This window comes from Artemia franciscana, chromosome 2, assembly GCF_032884065.1.
Source record: "Artemia franciscana chromosome 2, ASM3288406v1, whole genome shotgun sequence".
Taxonomy (NCBI): Eukaryota; Metazoa; Arthropoda; class Branchiopoda; order Anostraca; family Artemiidae; genus Artemia; species Artemia franciscana.
Window position 1 is genome coordinate 61,622,322 of NC_088864.1, and position 22,801 is coordinate 61,645,122.

Below are 22,801 nucleotides of genomic sequence, written 5' to 3' on the forward strand. Positions count from 1 at the left end.
GTAAGGAGCGACCCGGCTCAATACTAACCGAAACTCTAAAAAATGGAATTTTGATACCAATAGTTGCATCAAAAGAATCACATTTTAATGTTGATTTTAAATATATAAGTTTCATCAAGATCAGTTATATCCATCAAAAGTTACGAGCCTGAGAAAATTTGCCTCATTTCAGAAAATAGGTGGAAATACCCCCTAAAAGTCATATAATATTAACCAAAATCACACCATCAGATTCAGCGTATAAGAAAACCTCATTGTAGAAGTTTCAAGCTCCTATATACAAAAATGTGGAATTTCGCATTTTTTGCCAGAAGACAGATCACGAATGCGTGTTTATTTGTTTTTTCCCCAGGGATGATCGTATCGGCTGAGTGGTCCTAGAATGTCACGAGAGGGCTCATTTTAACGTAAATTAAAAGTTCTAGTGCCCTTTTTAAGTGACCAAAAAAATTAGAGGGCAACTAGGCCCCCTTCCACGCTCATTTTTCCCCAAAAGTCACCGGATGAAAATTCTGAGATAGCCATTTTATTCACCATAGTCGAAAAACCTAACAGCTATGTCTTTAGGTACGATTTACTCCTCCGAAGTCGCCGTGGGAGGGGCTGCAAGTTACAAACTTTGACCTGTATTTACATATAGTAATGGTTACTGGGAAGTGTACAGACGTTTTGAGGGCGACTTTTTTGTTTAGGGGGAGATTTGAGGGGGGAGGGTTACATGGGAGAATATTTCCATGGAGAAACTTGTCATGGAGAAAAATAATTTCAATGAAGGGAATGCGGGGCTTTATAGCATTATTTGAAAAAAACAATGAGAAAATAAATATGAAAAGTTTTTCCTACTGAAAGTAAGAAGCAGCATTAGAACTTAAAACGAACAAAAATTATTACACTTATGAGGGGTTTACCTCCTCATTATACCTCACTCTTTACGCTAAAGTATTTTTAGTAATTTCAACTATTTATTCTACGACCTCTGTGATTCAGAGGTCATTCTTAAGGAATTGTGACAAAATTTAAGCTTTAGGGTAAAGAGCGAGGTATTGACGAGGGTTGAACCCCTTCATACACGTAATAAAAACATACGAATATAGAAGTTCGTTACGTAAATTAATTCGTAAGTTACGTATATTTTTTTCACCAATGAAAACGTTTGTAAAAAATTAAAAGTTCTAGTTACTTTTTAAGTAATCAAAAAATTGGAGGGCAACTAGGCCTCCTCCCTCGTTCCTTTTTCTCAAAATCTTCCGATTAATTGCAATTAATCAATCTGCGAATTTCGTTTTAATTATTCAGGTGCGGAGAGCCAGGATCAAAACATGCATTAATTCAAAATCGTCCAGAAATTAAGTTAAAAAAACAAGTTTTTTTAAATGAAAGTAAGGAGCAACATTAAAACTTAAAACGAACAGAAAATACTCCGTATATGAAAGGGGATTTTCCTCCTCATACCCCGCTCTTTAGCTAAAATTTCCTACTATTTTAAAAATAAAGTTAAGAGAAAGAGTCAAACTTTAGCGTAAAGAGCGGGGCGTTGAGAAGGAAAATCCCCTTTCATATACGGAGTAATTTCTGCTCGTTTTAAGTTTTAATGTTGCTCCTTACTTTCATTTAAAAAAACTTGTTTTTTTTATTTAATCAACTGAAAGTAAGGAGCGAAATTCTTTAGTAGTTTTGGAAACTACTTTTTTGAATTTAACCTCTAATCCTTTAAAATTTAAGCCTCTTCTAAAAAAAACTTGAAAAAATAATATAGATTCTGTAATCGTATACATCCATCATGTAAAAATCGGATTAAATATGAAATTAGGTATTCCAAACCTCCCTGAAACAAAGATCACTGATGAACAGTTATCTTCTAATGGAGCCAAGATGTTGGTTTTGATTTTGGCGATACTGGTAAAGTGGTTTTGGTTTCTTTTTGTTTTGTCTCTTTTGAAGTGTAAATCCGTTTCGATTGAAATACAGGGTAATTGATTTTTTCTTCTTCTTTCTTTCTTTATTCTTTTCCTTTTCTTTTCTTTTTATTTTATCTTCTTTTCGTATTGTTTTATTTGTATGTGTATTGGGGTTGTAAGCCCAAACAAGCTTTGCTTCGGGCCATTTGCTTGTTTTGTTTTGTTATTTATATTAATAAACCCATCTTTCTCTCAAGAAAAAAAAAAAATCGTTTTTACCTCCTGTATACTAATCCTTTTATAAGAACCTGAAAGAGTTATAAAAAATCGGTACGTGTGTTAGAACGTAGTGTGTGTTTCAACGTAGATGGCGATACCTTGGACACATCCTTCGCATGCCAGATCACAAATTTCCAGCAATTGTCTTCTACTGGCAACCGCAAGGCACCCATTGCAAAGGAAAACCAAAGAGCACGCTCCTTAGGACGTATGAAGATGATAAAAGAGGTCTCCAGACTAGTCTTATTCCAGAGTTGGAAGACATATACACAGTGGCTCACATGAGGGAAGATTGGAGGCTATTCACCGAGGCCTTGTGTGGCTCCGGAGGCACTGGAGGAACTAAGGTAATAACGTAGTTTAACAGAAGATTATGTCTTCAACCCTCTCTGACAAATTACTTCATTGATAAGCAATTCTTGGTTCAAGAAAGTTGAAAATTACTTCTATTTCAGCCTTTTAAAAGTTTTTCGTCCCACACAACATCTCTGTATTATTTTTTTTCCGGTCCACCAAAAATATAAACATAAAATTTTCAAAAATGAACTGCACATCCTCCAAAATCTGCAATTTGGATAGTTTTTGACAATTTTCGAATGAGTCTTTTTTGTTTTAGAACGCTTAGTCTGGATGATTGAAGAGATCGATGAAACGAATTATAGTGTAATATGTACAGCTCTGAAAGGTAATCAACCCGTGGCACTGTGACAAAACTATTTTCTCAATGCAGCAGGAGAGGACAGGGTTTCTATTGAACTCTAATCCTTTTGCCTCCAAGTTCTAATCATCTTTAAAAATCTTGGAATTCTGGGGGGGGGTCTCCACGTTAGGGAATTTTTTGAAGGCGGGATATTCCACGGAGAGATTTTCTGGGTGAAATAAAGCTTCCACTGCCTGGGGTACTTGCTGCTGGTACTATTGTAAGGTTATGAAGTGGCTATAAGGAAGTATAAGGAGGTTATAAAGAGGTAAAATGTTGTTATGAAGTGGATCAACACAAAACTTATGAAAACTTCCACAAATTTCAACAAAACTTCAACAAAACGTAACGAAACTTCAAACATTATGAAGTGGCTATAAGGAAGCATAAGTAGCTTATAAAGAGGTAAAATGTGGTTATGAAGTGGATCAACATAGAAATGGTGTACGGTTTTACTTTCCATATAACCGATCACAGATTCCATTAGAAGTTGTCAAGATCTAACTGGGGTTGTATATTAGTTATGTCTTTTGTTAATGTCTCTTGTTAACTCAACCATGTAAGAATCCTTGGCTCACAGAGGTCGGGGGAGCATGACTGTCCCAAGTCGGCAAATGAGGAGGGTCGGGCTGTGGGCTTGCAACGCACACCCGGGACCTTGAGGGGCAACCCTCGGGGGGAAAACAACTGCAACTACAATGTCTACACCATCTCAGATACATCACCTCCCCAAATAACGACCCAAAATTTGCAGTCAAATTTTGACTGCAAAACAGATTCTAAAGATGGGCTTTTGGAACTTGAGAACGATGAACCAGATATCCAAGACAGAACAAGTTGTTAAAGATATGAGACAATACCTCATCGATATACTCGTTCTCAGTGAAATAAGGTGGACTGGAAATGGATCAGAAAAGTTCGGTTTGGATATACCATGGCATTTAGTGGTCACCCTTCTGTCCACCACGCTAGTGTAGGAATTCTGACGTCGCCACTTCCACACAAAGCAATGACAAACTGGAACCCAGTTAACGCACGGACAATGAAAGCTCGCTTTGTATCAAATCACACAAAAATGACCATCATCGCCTGCTACGCTCCAACTAATGAAGCTGATGAAAAGGAGAAAGATGCTTTCCATAATATGCTACACTCGGCCACCAAAGACAGTCCCCAGGCGTGATATACTCTGTGTGGTTGGCGATCTAAATGCTAAAGTCTGTGCAGACCGCCAGTACTGCCCTGAAGTTTTGGGCCCACATGGCATGGGAGAGATAAATGAGAACGGTACACTCCTAGTCGATTATGCACTAAGCAAAGATTTGATAATAGGCGGTAGTATGTTTGACCATAAAACAATTCACAAGTACACTTGGGTGTCCCTCGACGGCCGAACGAAGAATCAAATCGACCATTTCCTCATATCAAGACGTTGGAAAAGTAGCCTATGTGACGTGAGGGGCTTTCAAGGAGTGGATGTTAATTCAGATCACATCCTGATGATAGCCGAAGTAAAAATCAAACTGAAAGCTCAGAAGCGGAAAACTAACACCACAACACATAAGCAATTCGACATCGATAATCTGAAAGATCCTGACATCCGCAAAAACATCTGTTTATCGCTACATAACAGATTTGAAGGGTTAAACCTGCTTGACGAAGCTGATGTTTTGTTTTGAGAACACATGGACTTCAGTAAAGAGTGTGTACCATGACGTTAGGAAGGCTAACTTTGGCCCCAAGAAAAGAAAGAAAGAAGAATGAATACTGGATGACACCTTGAAATAAATCATTAAACGCAAGGAGACCCGAGCACTTATCCTGAATACATCGATCCCTGAGCAAAAAGCCCAATTACAGCTCTGTTACAAAGAAGAAGATAAAGCGGCGAAAAGAAGTGCCAGGAGAGACAAAAGAATTGTCATCGAGAGAAAAGCACGCTTGCAGAAGAAGCTGCAAAGAAAGGAGACTCAAAAATGGCTTATCGACTAACAAACGAGATAGTCGGGAAGAAAACAAATTGTACATCCCTTGTAAAAGATGAAAATAAGGACGTTATTTTGGATCCACAGAAAGCTGACGAGAGATGGGCTTATCATTTCGAGATAGTCTTATATAGACCCAGACCTGATGATCCAGAAACAGTACCGGATACGCCATTTTTACAAATTGACGTGTGCTGACCCCCCCCCCCCCCCCCAGTACAGAAGAAGTGAAGACAGCTGTTAAAAAAGCTGAAAAATGGACGTGCACCTGGAGTCGATGGGATCACGGCGGAGATGCTGAAAATGTCCCTTCGAGCCTGCACATTTGTACAGACTGCTGTTCTAATGGCCATCTGGAACAACAAAAAAGTCCCAAATGATTGAACCACAGGTATACTCGTCAAACTCTTCAAGAAAGACGATGCACAAATTTGTGACAATTGGAGGGCATCAACTTGACGTCTGTGCCTTGTAAAATACTAGCCTCAGTCATATTACAACGCCTAAGATCAGCCCTAGACTCACACCTCAGGGAAATGCAACACAAGTTCTGACCTGGTAGGTCTTGCTCTGATCTTATTTTCATTCTTAGACTGATGGTGGAAGAGTCCAGAGAATGGAACAAAAAGCTATACCTGCTCTTCACTGATTTTGAGAAGGCGTTCGAAACTGTTGACCAAGACACTTTATGGAAGATTTGGAAATATTACGGAGTACCTGATAAACCAGTCAAAATGACAATTGCACTATATGAGGATAGTGAATGCTGTGTACGCACAAAAAATGGGGACACGCGTTTCTTCAAGAAAATGTCTGGTGTTAAACAAGGATGTGTCCTATCCCTGTGCCAGTGTCCAGTCCTATCCAGGGATAGGACTATCCAGTCCTATCCCTGTTTCTGTTTGTCACTGTAATGGACTATATTCAACGGCAGTCTTCAGGCATTCAGGTAGTCTTACAGGCATCTAGTCTTCAGGCAGACCTTCATGCCAGGAAGATCTATCGTGGAGCAAATATTCAAAATGCGGCAGCTGATGGAAAGACTTGAGAATTTCAACAAAAAGTATATGTTGCCTTTGTGGATTTCAAGGCTGCTTTCAATTCTGTCGACCGACAATCACTCTGGCTCATACTGAAAACAACGGGACTACCAGCGAAGTACTCCAACTTTTTCGAGCGGCTCCACGAAGGGACTGAGAGCTGCGTCTAAGTCAATAGCAGACGCAGCCCATCTTTTGAAATCAATACTGGAGTCCGTTAGGGCTGCGCTGCTGCTCCAGAGCTATTTAATTGTGTCATTGACTACAAAATGACTCGGACCATAAACCACCTCCAGTTTGGGTTGCATTACGGCGATAGAGTACTTTCAGACGCTGACTATGCCGATGACCTTGCTCTCGTCTCCAATTCTTTGACGAAGCTTACAGAAGCCCTACAGATCCTTGCTGATGAAGCCTTAAAGATAGGGCTGTCGATTAATTGACAGAAGACAAAAGTGATGTTTGTTGAACCCCGTAACTCACCGCATCCCCCGCCAGTCCTAATGGTCGGTGACAAACCAGCTGAGATTGTTTAGTAATTTACATATCTTGGCTCTATCCTCTCAAATAACGGGTCAATCCTCAAAGATCTAGTGCACCGAACGGCCAGAGCCTCAGCAGTATTGGGAAGACTAAGTGCCCTTTGGAGGAAACCTTCTATCAGCCGTAGGACCAAGATGCGCATATACAATGTTTCGGTGGGATATGTGCTTCTTTACGGAGCCAAAACTTGGCCAGCCACTCAGTCTGTGCCTAGCACCGTAAATATAGCCCAAACAAAACATCTTCGCCGCATTGAAGGACTACGCTGGCACGATTTTGTTAGCAACGAGGACCTTTTAGCGTTAACTGCTCAAACGCCCTTCTCAATCCAACCCGCCCAACGAACACTACACTGGTACGGACATCTCCTTCGCATGCCCCCTGACACTCCCGCACGAACGATTTTCGACTTTGATCCCGTGCTGCACGGCGGGAAACGCCCAAGAGTAATATTCCTTCTGAAACTTAGAAGATGGACATACCTTGGCCAAGTCCTCCTTATGCCAGAGGATCGACTCCCGAATACAGTATATGAGTGGTGCTCCGAGGGGAGGTGAAAATGAGGTCGACCGAGACACATCTTACGACGACAGTGCGACCTTGACCTGAGTAATGCAGAGAAATCTCTTCCATCACAATGGGAGGACGTCACGGCTGCAGCTCAGCTCCGTGATGTCTGGCGAATCTAAGGTCTAAGGTCTTTTACAATTGAAACTTAAAATAAAATGACTCTTAACTCTACTACAGGTACTTCTGGAATCAAAACGTAAAAATTTTATTCACAAGAAAAGCAACAAGCACTAATCTATAACTCACTTTTAAAATTCTAGCTCTATTGAAATTACAACGGTGATCACTTTTGACATATCGGAATTTCCAAATTTGTTCTCCCTCTTGATTTGTGATATAACATCTATTTAAATCATTTCTTTGAAAAAAAATTATTTTAACCTCGAATATTAGCGTAATTTCATTCTTTTTTATTTTTTTTGGTTTTAATTAATTTAATTCCTTGAGCAGCCGACATGGCATTCATTATCATTTTCTTTCATACAGTCAATATCATAAATAATCATGCTCAGTCAATACCATAAAATATAAAATGTGTTAAACAAAACAGAGAAATTTTGGGTTCTAATTTTTTTAGATTAACTAGGTATTTTAAAAATTTAAGAAAAATGTATTTTAATTTTCATTTGAATATATACAAGATTTTCAACTACGTGAGTATTTGAGATAAAATATTTCTCTTCTAAAAACTTGAATACAATACTGAAGAATTTGTTAATATAATATTTTAAATCTGTGAAGGAGTTGAACCGATTTATGTTCCCAAATTACTACCCCTTATCTTACACTTGAATTTCTAGCTACAACGCTTGGCCGAACTATACAAAATTTACAATATAAGACCTGTTTCTGGCCTTTTGTGTTACAACATTTACAATATAAGGCCTGTTTCCCTTGTCCTAATTTTAAATATTAGATCGATATCAAACAGAATTGCCAACAAAGGCACCACTTGGTGACGGAAGGGGATAAAATTGCCTTTTTCATAGACCCTCTAAATCATGAAAATACCAAATTTTGGCATTTTCGATGAAAAATACCTTGATTTCATTAGAAAAACTGAAAACAAACAAAATTGCCTTCCCCCTTATTTTGAAAAATTTATTTTGTTCTTCCAGACATTTTTGCGAGTTTGGTGTCCCTCTTACCCACTAATAAGATCTGTGCGCTAACAATTCGTCAAATCGTAATTAATCGGACGATGGATTTGAAATGGGACCTTCAAATTTAACTGAAGAGCTAAATGTCCACTTGTGCCTCGATTTTTTCATTTTTACCCTCAAAATCCAGCAAAAAGCTTCTCCAACAGTGTTTCAAATTACGAGAGAATTTCACAAATAATATTTGGCAACCACCTCCTGTTTCCTCTCCGAACTCTTAAAAATGTTTGTTAAGACGATGGAAACAGGCCCGTAGTTCGTAAGCACAGAGACTAAGGGGTTTGACTAAAAGAAATCTTCACTTTGGGTATAAATCCATTGGCATCATCAGCATTATAATTCACAACGTATGACCAACCATCTTGAGTGTTTCTGAAATAATCACCCATTTTACTAGTATCACTGAAACCCATTTCCTGGTGTCCAAGGTAGGGTTGAATGGCATCAGGAGCAGTGTAATTGAATTGGTATATTTTCACTCTTGGTGGGGGAGTTGAAACATTCGGTGACTGGGTTGATGTGTTTCTCTTGTTAGGATCCGGTATTGTAATTGTATCTATAGTAAATATAAAAATGTTATTATACCTAATGTAAATTATATACCATGGATATCTATAATGTTTCAGTAATGTTGTTAATAAACATTATTGCTGTCTGTCTCGTGTTGGCAATATAAACAAATAAACACATGATTCAACATGAAATAGAAGATAAAAATATAAACTATTAATTTCAATAAATATTAAATAAAATATAAACAAAAAATTAAATAAAAATATTCAACAAAAATAGGAAGGAACAAAATTATTAGTTTGATGGCTATTGTTAAGACTTGAGAAGATGAGTGCGTACTTGAACTTGTTTAATTAAAAGACAAGTTTTTTTAACGGAAAGTAAGGAGTGACATTAAAACTTAAAACGAACAGAAATTACTTCGTATATGAAAGGGGCTGCTCCCTCATCAACGCCCCGCTCGTTACGCTAAAGTTTGACTCTTTCTCTTAACTCTACTTTTTAAAACAGTAAAAAACTTTAGCGTAAAGAACGGAGCGTTGAAGCAGCCCCTTTCATATACGAAGTATTTTCTGTTCGTCTTAAGTTTAAATGTCGCTCCTTACTTTCCGTTAAAAAAACTTAATATCTGAACGTTTTTGAATCAAGGCATGTTTTGATTTTGGCTCTCCGCAGATGAATAATTAAAACAAAATTTCCATATTTATTTTTTTTTAGCTAAATGGCTTTATCATAGTTTTGATCGAATGATTCTGAGAAAAAAGGAGCGGGGGAGGAGACATAGTGGCCCTCCGATTTTTTGGTTACTTAAAAAGGCAACTAGAACTTTTAGTTTTTTACGAATGTTTTTATTTGTAAAAGATATATGTAACATACAAATTAGCTTACGTAACGAACTTCTGTATTCTCATGTTTTTATTATGTATATGAGATCCCCCTGAAAACGTCTGTACACTTCCAAATAACTATTACCATATGTAAGCACTGGTCAAAGTTTGTAACTTGTAGCCCCTCCCATGGGGACTGTGGGGGAGTAAGTCGTCCCCAAAGACAGAGTTATAAGGTTCTTCGACTACTCTGAATAAAATGGCTATCTCAAAATTTTGATCCGGTGACAATGGGAAAATGTATATATAATAAATAGGAAAATTAGCGTGGGAGGGGGCCTAGGTGTCCTTCAATTTTTTTGGTCACTTAAAAAAGGCACTAGAACTTTTCATTTCCGTTAGAATGAGCCCTTTCACAAGATTCCAGGACCACTGGCTCGATACGATCACCCCTGGAAAAAAAATGATTTGCCTTCTGGCAAAAAATACAAAATTCCACATTTTTGTAGTTAGGAGCTTGAAACTTCTACAATAGGGTTCTCTGATACTCTGAATCTGATGGTATGATTTTTGTTAAGATTGTGTTACTTTTAGGGGTTGTTACCCCCTATTTTCTAAAAGAAGGCAAATTTTCTCAGGCTCTTAACTTAGGATGGGTAAGACTAAACTTGATGAAACTTATATATTTAAAATCAGCATTAAAATTAAATTCTTTTGATGTAGCTATTGGTATCAAAATTCCATTTGTTAGAGTTTTGGTTACTATTGAGCCGGGTCGCTCCTTACTACAGTTCGTTACCACGAACTGTTTGATTAAATAAAAAAAAACAAGTTTTTTAACTGCAAGTAAGGAGCGACATTTACACTTAAAACGAGCAGAAATTATTCCGTATATGAAAGAGGTTGTCCCCTCCTCAACGTCCCGCTCTTTGCGCTAAAGCTTGACTCTTTCTCACAGTTCTACTTTTTAAAACAATAAAAAACTTTAGCGTAAAGAGCTGGACGTTGCGGAGGGGACAGCCCCTTTCGTATACGGGATAATTTCTGTTCGTTTTAAGTTTTAATGTCACTCCTTACTTGCAGTTAAAAAACTTGTTTTTTTTATTTAATTTCTGAGTGTTTTTGAATTAATGTATGTTTTGATTTTGGCTCACCGCACATGATTAATTAAAACGCAATTTGCAAATTGATTTTTTTTTTGGCTAAATGACTTTCTCATAAATTTGATCGAAAAATTTTGATAAGAAAGCGCGGGGAGGAGGCCTAGTTGCCCTCCAAATTTTGGTTACTTAAAAATACAACTAAAACTTTTTATTTATGTTAGGATTGTTTTTATTAGTAATAAATATACGTAACTTACGTAACGAACTTCTATGTTTGTATATTTTTGTTACGGTATACGAGGGGGTTCCCCCCCCCCCGTCAATGCCTCGCTCTTTAAAATAAAGCTTGAATTTTGTCCCAATTCTGTAAGAATGATTTTTGTTATTAAGTTTTTATTGTTTTAAAAAGTAGAGTTGTCAGAAAGAGTCAAATTTTAGCGTAAAGAGCTGAGCGTTGAGGAGGGGGAAGCGATTTCATATACGTAATAATTTCAGTTTGTTTTAAGTTTTAATGTCAATCCTTACTTGCAGTTAAAAAACTTATTTTTTTTATTTAATTTCTGAATGTTTTTGAATTAATGCAGGGCCAAATTTTCAAGATTCTCGACGAAAATATTTGCGAGTAGGCCTGATATAGGTGCTCCCGTAGGAAGGCCCCTTACCTGTTTGTAATATGAATCTCGAAACTGGGAGTGCATGGAATATTTGTTACATAATTTAACCAAACGCACAAGAACATCAATGTCTAGACCTATCGCTGACTCTTCGATTAGATGATAATTGTTTTCCAGTTTATTTTGTAATAATTGCTCAGATTTTGAAACATCAATACTAGTATACATGGAAACAATGTCAAATCTGCTTAATATGGAATTTTCAGAAATGTCTGTCTGTTTCAATTTTTCTACAAGATCAACTGAATTTTTTACATAAGATTTTTGGGAGTGAAGCAATGGTTTAATGGTTTAATGGTTAATGGTTTAAATGCGGTGCAAAACCATTTTCCAATGTTTGAGGCATGTGATTTTGTACTAACTACAATGGGTCTTAGAGGAATGCCTTGTTTGGGCAATTTTTTTGGTAATCAATTGGTCGAACCCACCAAAATTTAGGAACAAGATTACAGCAACACAAAAAAATTATTGAAAAAGCATTAAAATCTAGAAATAACTCCATATCTTTCAATTCAGCTTTAAGTAATCATATTTTTGAAGATCCAAATCATTATGTTCTATTTGACGAAACAATTCTAATTAGCAATGACCTAGGAATCAAACAAACTGTCCGCGAGGCAATCGATATCAAGCGAAATTTAAATAATAATACATCTCTAAATAGAGACTTGGGTGAATACACACTCAACCCTATGTACACAAAATTAATTACAGAAAATAATCTAATTCAAAATAAAACAAAAATAGGGACGAATAAAAACAAGACAAATCCAAAAAGAACTACAAGATTAGCTGCAGAGAAAGTAAATATCGCAATCCAAATTTTTAATAAATACAGTTAGCTCAATGAATGAACCTTTTTAGCTTGTAAAATGTTAGCTTTTATCACACAGTCTTGGCTGAACTTTTCGTTAAGAAGTAATAATGCCAAGGCTATCTTAAAAAAAGAGAATGGATTTTGAACCGAAAACTTTTATTGTAAGTGTTTTATTGTTTATTATTTTTTTTTGCTGAAGACGGCCCATAGATATAGGGCCGAAAGATTCAAGTAGGTTTCGTTGGTTAACTGTCTTGGGAAAAAAAAAAGTCCTCATTATTCTCTTTCTGTAGTTGTATTATGGAAAGGCAGTATGGTCTTCGTCATTATTTAGGTTGTACTAAATCTTCATGTAGTGTAGAAGTCTTGCTGCATTGGCTTTTCAGCTTTTCTCTCCTTCAACAAAGAACAACTTCTAATTTTTTTCTTGGTATTAGTCCAAAGGGATGAATTTAGATGTTTCGGTAATACTAGTAACCATACAATCCCAAACTCTTATTAGGGTAATTTAAAACTGGATTCCATCCCCCATTATGTTGGGGAGCCGTCTTTATCAGAAACAATTGAAGAAGGAGAAAAAAATATAATGAAAGAAACTCTTAATGCTAAACTGTTTCAGGTCGTATGCTGTGTTTTTTGGCCTATTATTCGTCAAAAAATGGACGATTCAGAGCTAAAAAATGGCTTGTAGAAGGGGGGCAAAATGTATTTTCAAAATCTAAGAGGGAGCTAGGGATCTTGTTTTTTTTTTCAACAAATACTTTAAGAATTGAATGAGTCAATGTTTTCAGAAGAAAGGGTATTATTCGGAATATTAGGAGAGGCAAAACACCCTTCTCCCACTTGATGGTACTGGGAAGGTAGTTTCATTTCAATAATATTGATTTTAAATTCGTGTTGAGGTCACCAAGCGTGTTTCTTGCAAAACTTGTTCTATGGAATTTAAACAAAAAAAAAGTTCTTGTAATTAATAGAGTAGCGATAATTCTACTTATCAGTGGGAGGGAACACCAGTCAAGATTCTTATTTGAATTTTGCATCTAGCAATTAATATTGTAATTTAGCTCAGTTTTGCCAATTTGTTATTTAATATGTTGGTTTTGCTCAGTACAATTAACCATGAAAATACTTCGGGTTGCACCATCATTTTATTAGTAAACCAGTGCTAGACATGGTAATTATCTATTTCTGCTAAAGTTCAAGGTCGTTGTTATAATGGGTAAATGATTTAGGTCTTTTACTGTACAGTCAATCAATAAATTTGTTGATCAATAGATATAAACTAACAGACAACAGCAAGATTCCAAAGGCCGATACATAAAGCAGAATACAAGAAAGAAGAAGGAAATACTCAGGGGATTCATCCTGTTCCCAAATTTATAAAATTCATTATTTTTATTGCTACTCATCAAAAGCTACGAGCCAGAGAAAATTTGCCTAATTTTCAAAAAACAGTCAAGGAATTTTAACAAAAATCCCACTATCATATTCAGCGCATCAGAGAACCCTGTTGTATAGGTTTCTAGCTCTCATCTCCAAAAGTGTAGAATTTAGTACTTTTTTGCCAGAAGAAAGATCACGGAAGCATGTTCATTTTTGTTTTCTAATTGACCCCAGGGATAATGAGATATAACCAGGCTTCCTAAAAGATCGATTAAGGACTCATTTGAATGGATATTAAAAGTTCCAGTACCCTTTTTAATTGACCAAAGAGATTGTAGGGCAACTAGCCGGTTTTCCACATCTCCTTTTTCTCTAAAGACGTCCGTTCAAAACATTGAGATAGTTATTTTGTTCAGTATAGTTGAAAGGTCCAATAACTTTGCCTTTGGGACCCCGCATACAACAGGGGAAAGGGTTGTAATCTATAAAGTTTTCTCATTGTTTACATATAGTATTTGTTATTCAGAAGTATACAGACATTTTCCAGGGAGGGGGTATCTTCAAAAGAATTTAGGGGAACCAGCCTAATCTCTTGTTTCCCCAAAGTCACCTGGTCAAAAAATTGAGATAGCTATTTTGTTCAACATATGTTGAAAGATTCAATAACCATACATTTAGGGATGACAAGACCCCCTCCCGAGGAAAGGGCTGTAAGCTATAAATTTTGGCCATTGTTTCTGTATAACATCTGGTATTCGGAAGTATACAGGTATTTTTGGGGGCGGGGAGAGGAGACTTTTCACGGAAGCATTTTCTGCTGGGAGGTAAGTTTCTGTGGGCGAAATTTCCATGGGAAATTTGACAAGGGGATTGTTTCGAGCATTCCTATACAAAGTTGTTTTTGTTTGTCATGCTTTCTTTTTGGCGATTCAATTTTATATGTGAAGATGTTTCAGAGACATTGTCCGGGCGAAATTTTCAGCTGGAAATTTTCAGCGGAGCTGAAATTATCGAAGGGATTTCTCGATGGGGAGGATTTTTCACAGGAGGAACTTTACATTGGGGCGCTATTCCCTCCTCCCCAATGAAGTTTTATTAGTAGTTGTATAATTAAGTTTTTTGGTTTATTGTGTAGTAGTAAATGGCATTGGCCTTCTCAAAGATGAAACTGAGCTCCCTGTTTTGTCAGTTCCCCGCACTTGGTAGTTACTCTCCTAATTTTAATCCTTCTAGTTCTGAAATATTATTTTATTTCCCAAGTCGTCTATGATTGCTATTAGGTCTTAAGTTGAGGCATGTCATGTTCCCTTGAACTTCAGGGGAGAAGGATCTATTTAGATATAGCAGAATACTGCGAGGTTTAATTACGTTACACTTTTGATTATCATATCTTGTGCAATAGGTTATAACTAGAAACACATCAATTAAGGAAATAGGAGAGACGATTACTCCTTGATCTTCTGTCCCCCTATATTTTGAAAGCCCTTCTGTTGGTAATTTCATAGAAATAAAAAAGGTTAAAACAAACAAATTGCCCCTCCCTCCTAGATTGTAAAACTTATATTTTACCTCCCGATACTTTTTTGAGAAATACTTTTATGTCGCCCAGTTTGACCCCCCCCCCAAAAAAAAAAATTCCAAATCGTACACAAGTAACAAAAATGCATGTAAAAAGCTTATGCTCAAATAAAACTTCATAGTCTCTAGTTATTTATTTGTCAACCCCCCTTCCAAGATTATTTTGTAGCTCCACCTCTCCGGTGCAATCCTGTAATAGTAATCCTGTTTATCGTACTAATGTGTCTTCCTCTAGATGCAAACGGTGATCAAGAGACCGGCACGGAAACAGATTTCCAACTGGCTGATACACACGGGGATGGGCACGATTTTTGTTCTGTAGTTTTCTATATTTATCGTATGGTTCCTGGTGTTTCTTTTTTACTAGATTTGAGGCTCTTCAAAGATTGGACAGGAAAGATTGTAACCACTATCCTATACTAAACATTCATGAAATCAGTATCTATAAGGCATTTATGCCTAGGGTATTCAAGGTATACATAGGATAATTACAGTACCAGTATCTACTGTATCTATAGAAACTAACAACTAGATGAGAAAATAAAGATCAGTATCCTAATTTCCAAGGTAAAGTATGTGCTTTTATTTATATGGTTATATATGTGATATATTTTAGCAAGGCAGTCACATTTTTCCTTATTTTTGGAGAGACAGATATCTCTACCTTTTAAAACCGTGATTGATTTAATCTTCCTGTTTGAAATTTTAAGTCAGTAAAAAGAATCCAAAGTTTTGACTCGCCATATTTTATAAGCTATTCTCCCGATTCCCTGCATTGTTTTAGAAATCAAAATTATTAGACATATCCTTTTTTTTCTCGACTAATAAATTTTTAGGAAGTAACGTTAGCCAGACGCATTTAAATGGGGAGAGGTCTACTGGTCTTTGCCACCCCAAATCTGTTGATTTTTAATTGACCAATTGCAATTCTGTTGAATCTCATATGCTACATTTTAATATTTTGACAAATTTGGCCCCCATCCCCCTTACTATAAAAAATAGATCACAATGAATTTTTGTAAATATGAATATTCTGCAAGAATAACATGTTAATCACAATGAATTCCAGGAAACATGAATATTCTGTAAGGATCACATGAATCACAATGAGTTTCTACATGTATAAAAATTCTGCAAATCACATATAATAACAATGAATTTAGGTATAAAAAATTTAGGTATAAATATTCTTCAAGAATCACATGTGAATCACAAAGAATTTCTGCAACTAGGCCTGGTGGTAACTGCTTCGAATCTTGGTCGGAGGAGTTTTTACTTTCAGTGCTGGATATCGGTCAAGAACCTTGGAGGAGTCCCGTGTAAGTAGTTATTGCTAGCAGGGAAATACAAAGCAACTGTTTGATTGATTGTATTCGGAAATCACCCTTAATGAATTAATTTCCTTTGGAATGAATCACCTCTTTAAGTAAATTAAATTTAAAAAAAAAGTTTTTTTAACTGCAAGTAACGAGCGACATTAAAACTTAAAACGAACATAAATTATTCTGTATATGAAAGGGGTTGTCCCCTCCTCAACACTTCCCTCTTTACGCTGAAAGTTTTTTTTTATTGTTTTAAAAAGCAGAGTGTTGACAAAGAGTCAAACTTTAGCGTAAAGAGCGGGGTGTTGAGGAGGGGACAATCCCTTTCATATACGGAATAATGGCTTATTGTTTTAAGTTTTCGCTCTTTACTTGCAGTAAAAAAAAAACTTGTTTTGTATGGCACTTGGTATTTACCAAGTGACATATAACGATCGCAAATTCTGTTGGTCTGTCTGTCTGTCCTGGTTCTGCTAGTTTAGGCACTTCCAGATAAGCGAGGACGATGAAATTTTGCAGGCGTATCAGGGACCAGACCACAATAAATTAGAAATAGTCGTTTCCCCGATTCGACCATCGGGGGTGGGGGAGGGAGATGGGGGACGGTTAATTCGGAAAAATTAGAAAAAAAGTACTTTTAACTTACAAACGGGTGATCAGATATTAATATCGTGATATCGAGTCTCAGAGCTCTTATTTTAAATCCCAACCGGATTCGGTGACATTGTGGGGGAGTTCCAGGGGGAACTTAAAATCTTGGAATTTAGGGGGAACTTAGAATCAAGTTTCATGGGAGCACCATGAAACTTGGTGGGAAAAATAAGCACAGGTCCTAGAAACGTGATTGACATAACCGGAACGTATCTGCTCTCTTCGGGGGAGTTGGGGGGAGGGTTACTTCTTAAAAAAATAGAAAAAAGAGGTATTTTTAACCTACGAAGGGGTGATAAGATCTTAATATAATTCCATATTTAGAAGTACTTCGCAACTCAGGTTTCTTATTTTAAATCCCGCCTGTAACCCTTGGTAGGGGGTACCGAAAATCTTGGAAAAGGCTTGAAGTGGAGAGATCAGGATGACACTTGGTGGGAAGAATAAGAAAAATTCCAAGACACGCGATTGACATATCCGGACCGGATCCTCTCTCTTTTGGGGAGTGGGGGGGTATTTGGAAGTATTATAAAAAATGACGTGTTTTCAACTTACGAACAGGCGATCAGATCTTAATGAAATTTGATATTTAGACAGATCTTGTGCTTCAAAGCTCTTATTTTAAATTCTGACCAGATCCAGTGACTTCGGGGGGAGTTGGAGGGGGAAACCAAGAATGTTGGAAAACGTGAAATTTGAGGTATCCTTATCTTACGAATGGGTGATCGGATCTCAATGAAAACTGATATACAGAAAGATCTTATGTCTTAGATGCTCCGTGTTCAATTTGAATCGGACCCGAGGACACAGGGGTTTGGTGTGGGGAAAACAGAAATCTTAGAAACTGAGAATCTTGGAAAACACTTAGAGTAGAGAGATCGGGATGAAACTTGATGGGAAGAATAAGCACAAGTTTTAGATACGCGATTGACATAATTAGAATGGATCCACTCTCTTTGGAGGAGTTGGAGGGGGATGCTAATTTGGAATAATTAGAAAAATTGAGGTATAATTAAATTAAGAACGGGTGACCAGATCTTAATGAAATTCGATACTTAGAAGGAACTCCTGTCTCAGAGCTCTTATTTTAAGTCCCGACCGGATCTGTTGACATTGGGGGGGAGAGCTTGAGGGGGAAACTGGAAATCTTGGAAAACGCTTAGAATGGAGAGATTGGGATTTGAACTAGGTACGTAGAATAAGAAAAATTTCGTAGATACATGATTGACTTAAAATGACTGGATCCGCTCTCTTTGGGGGAGTTAGGAGGGTTCAGTGCTTTGGCGAGTTTGGTACTTCTGGAACTGCTAGGACGATGGAAATTGGTAGGTGTGACAAGGACCTAATAAAGTCAAATTGACTTAATAAAGTCGTTTTCCCCGATTCAACCACTGGGGGGCTGAAAGGAGAGGAAAAATTAGGGAAAATAAGGCATTTTTAACTTACGAGTGCGTGATCGGATCTTAATGAATTTTGATATTTAGAAGGACCTCCTGTCTTAGAGCTCTTATTTTAAATCCCGACCGGCATCAAGCCTCTGATTTTCCTTTTAAATCAATCTTTTGAATCTTAGAATTTTGCTGGAGCTCATGCGATATGAGCTTTTGGCTATTTGCTTTTCCTTCCTCGTCACAAGTGCCATATGAGCTCTTGACTTTTGTTCATTTAATTCCTGAACGTTTTTGAGTTAAGGCATTTTTTGATCGTGGCTCACCGCACATGAATAATTCAAATGAAATTTGCAGATTAACTTATTTAATTTGTCTCAATGACTTTGTCATAGTTTTGATCGAACAAGTTGAAAAAAGGGGTTGGGGGAGGAGGCGTAGTTACCCTCCAATTTTTGGCTACTTAAAAATGCAACTATCACTTTTTTACGAACGTGTTCTATTAGTCATTAATATACGTAACTTACGAATTAATGAACGTAACGAACTTTTTAAACGTATATGAGGGGGCTCGCCCTCTCGTCAACACCTCGCTCTTTACAGTAAAGCTTTAATTTTGTCCCAATTCTTTAAGTGTGACCCCTGAATAACTAGAATAAATAGTTGAAATTACTAAAAATACTTTAGTGTAAATAGAAGAGTATTGTGGAGGAGACGAACCCCCTTATATATGTAATATTTTATATTAGTTTTAAGTGTTAATGCTGCTTATTACTTCCAGTTGCAAAAAAAATATTTATTTTCTCATTGTTTTTTTCTAATTAATGCTAGAAAATCCTGCGCCCTCTTTATAGTAATTCTCTTCGCTAATGATAAATCCCTCCATGGAAAGATCCTCCCACTTAATCTTCTCCCCCCACCCACCCCCCACCCCAACTCGGAAAAATCCCCCTGAAAACGTCTATACAGTTACCAATAACTATTACTACATGTAAACAATGGTGAAAGTTTGTAACTTGCAGCCCCTCCCTTGGGACTGTGGGGGATTAAGTCGTTCTCAAAGATATAGTTATTAGATTTCCAACTATGCTGAAATTAATGGCTATCTCAAAATTGTGATTTAGTGACTTTGGGAAAAAATGAACGTGGAAGGGTACCTAGGTACCCTCCGATTTTTTGGTAACTTAAAAAGGGCACTGGAACTTTTAATTTACGTTAGCATGAGCCCTCTTGCGACATCCTAGGACCACTGGGTCGATACGATCACCCCTGGGGAAAAAAAAAACGAACAAATAAACACGCATCCGTGATCTGTCTTCTGGCAAAAATGCGAAATTCCATATTTTTGTAGATAGGAACTTGAAACTTGAATCTCATGGTGTGGTTTTCGTTAAGATTCTATGACTTTTAATGGGTGTTTCCTCCTATTTTCTAAGGTAAGGCAAATTTTCTCAGGATCGTAACTTTTGATGGGTAAGACTATACTCGATGAAACTTATATATTTAAAGTCAGCATTAAAATGCAATTCTTTTGATGTAACTCTTAGTATAAAAATTCCGTTTTTTAGGGTTTCGGTTACTATTGAGCCGCGTCGCTCCTTACTACAGTTCGTTACCACGAACTGTTTGATTCAATAATTTAAAGTTAGAATCATTCAGAGTGTGCTGTTGAAATTACAACATCAGTACTATGATATCAGGATGAAAAAGTAGAATGGAACAGCTTTAAGCTATATTAAGAATACACAAAAGAGCCTTAAGGGGTCCGAATTAAATCTTTGATTTGTACAGTCTCCTCCACAATCTTCCGAAGTTTTATTAAGAATACACAAAAGAGCCTTAAGGGGTCCGAATTAAATCTTTGATTTGTACAGTCTCCCCCACAATCTTCCGAAGTTTTATTTATTTTATTTGTTTATTTTGCCCTCTCCCCCAAAATACAAACTCATGTGTACGCATCTGTTTTGGAAATTCTGCACTAAAGGTGACCATGTCTATTGTTTACCTTTTAAAAAGTCGGTAATTTCCTTTCGTCTTTTTCTAATACAGTCGCTCAAAAGAATACCTAACTTCAAATCGACACGATTTCATTCCAAACTAAATTCATCAGGCTGTGTTTATTGCTCTTTGCTTTTAATAGCCATGGACGTGAAACTATAGCCATGGCTTAAGGAGCTAGGAAAGATGATTACTCCTTGATCTTCTGTCCCCCTATATTTTGAAGGCCTTTTCGTCGGTATTTTCATTGAAAAAAAATTGCTAAAAAAAATTTCCCCTGCCTCCTAGATTGTAAGACTTATATTTTACCTCCTAATACATTTGTGTGAATTTTTGCCCCTGTGTAATCGTAACCTCTAAACAATTCTTCAGTCGATGAAATTGTATGTATAATTCATAAAATAATATAATGATAAAATAAAATAATGATAAAATATAATATATATATATATATTATATATTTTATATAAATATATTTTATATATATAAATATAAAATATAAAATAAATATAAAAAATAAAATTAAAAATTAAAATTAAATAAATATATATAAAAATTTATATAAATAAATATATATAAAAATGAAAAAATAAAAAAAAATATATATAAAATATATCATAAATATATTTTATAATGATAAAATGATAATATAATGATAAAATAAAATAAAATAATATAAAATAATAAAATAAAATAATGAAATTTTATATGTATAAAAATCATAACTGAAATATTATGAAATGATCAAAATTATTTTTTAATGAATTGCATCGTAAAATATAGGTAAATACACAGTGAATTTGGAGTTAAGTGCACTACAAGCTAAGAACATACCTTATACAGTAGAAGGTGATGCGACTTGCCCAGTGTGACCCCCCTCCCCCCAAAAAAAGTTCAAATCGTACACAAGTAACAAAAATACATGTAAAAAGTTTATGCTCACATAAAACTTCATAGTCTCTAGTTATTTATTTTTCAACCCCCCTTCAAAGATTATTTTGTTTCTTGTTCTGCAGTTTCTTGTACACGATTCTTGTTCTGCTTTTTTCTATATCTGTCGTGTGGTTCCTGGTGTTTCTTTTTAGAGGATTTGAGACTCTTCAAAGATTGGACAGAAAAGATTGTAACCACTAGCCTATGCTAAACATTCATGAAATCAGTATTTATAAGGCATTTATGCCTAGGGTATCCAAAGTATACAGTACTAGTATCTACTTTATCTATAGATACTGGTAACTAGACGAGAAAATAAACATTAGTATCCTAATTATCAAGGTAAAATATGTGCTTTTATTTATTTGGTTATATTTATGATATATTTTAGCAAGGCATTCACATTATTCCTTATTTTGGAGAGACAAATACCTCTAGCTTTTAAAACCTGATTGGTTTGATCTTCCTGTTTGTAATTTTAATCCAATAACAAGAATCCAAATTTTTGGCTTGCCAGATTTTACAAGTTACTCTCAATACAATTACAAAGTATTGTTTTAGAAATCACAAGTATTAGACGTATCCTTTTTTTCTCGACTAGTCATTTCTTAGGAACTGATCGTAGCCAGACGTATTTAAATGGGGCGGGGAACGCTACTAGTATTTGTCACACCAAATCTACTCATTCCTAATTGACCAGTTATTATTCTGTTTGAGCCCATATGCTACATTTTAACATTTTGACAAATTTGGCCCCCCATCCCCTTTACTATAGAAATATTGATAACAAGGAATTTTTGTAAAAATGAATATTTTGCAAGAATAACATTTGAATCTCAATGATGGTAGCTTCTTCGAATGTTGGTCGGAGGAATTTTTATTTTCCGTGCTGGATTTCGGTCAAGACCCTTCAAGCAGTCACTTGTAAGCACCTAGTACTAGTGAGGAAAGACAAAATAACTGTTTGATTTATTATTCAGAAATCACCCTTAATAAATTATTTTTTTTTGGAATGAATCACCTCTTTAAGTAAATTCCATAATTTAAAGTTAAGATCATTCAGAGTGTGCTGCTTAAATTACAACATCAGTAGTATGAAATCAGGATGAAAAAGTAGTAGTCAGGGAGCCACACGAGAGAAATGTTGATATTTAAGGATTGAGGTGATCAGCAAGCAGCAGAAGGTTTGAGTGTGCAATCCAATGCAATCGACCATGCTGAAAACGAAAATCGGCGTTATATAGTCGACAAATGGGTGCGGCATCCACATTTCTTCAAATTCCCTAAAAATCCATTTTAACTGGCAAAAATTATATTAAAATCGATAAAAAATTACAGGTTGCTCCAAAATTGTTCAGCTATACCTCAGATCGAAGGTAATTAAATAAAGAATCATATTCTCTTTTCAAAACATTTTATCTTTTGCCGTTCAGTTGTAA

The 22,801-nt window shown here is 36.0% G+C and overlaps 1 protein-coding gene and 1 long non-coding RNA gene across 2 annotated transcripts in view; one reads left to right on the forward strand and one right to left on the reverse strand.

The window, feature by feature from the left end:
* Nucleotides 1-2,378: 2,378 nt before the first annotated feature.
* Nucleotides 2,379-22,801, forward strand: part of LOC136043896 (uncharacterized) — an 82,168-nt gene continuing 61,745 nt past the window's right edge. Inside the window, exon 1 of the long non-coding RNA XR_010621749.1 lies at nucleotides 2,379-2,524. This is a non-coding gene — a long non-coding RNA (uncharacterized LOC136043896). The remainder of the gene's footprint in view (nucleotides 2,525-22,801) is intronic.
* LOC136043895 (protein lethal(3)malignant blood neoplasm 1-like) overlaps nucleotides 7,205-22,801 on the reverse strand; it is a 75,777-nt gene continuing 60,180 nt past the window's right edge. Inside the window, exon 4 of the mRNA XM_065728923.1 lies at nucleotides 7,205-8,731. Within this exon, the coding sequence (XP_065584995.1) occupies nucleotides 8,448-8,731 (284 nt within the window). The 3' untranslated portion in view covers nucleotides 7,205-8,447. The remainder of the gene's footprint in view (nucleotides 8,732-22,801) is intronic.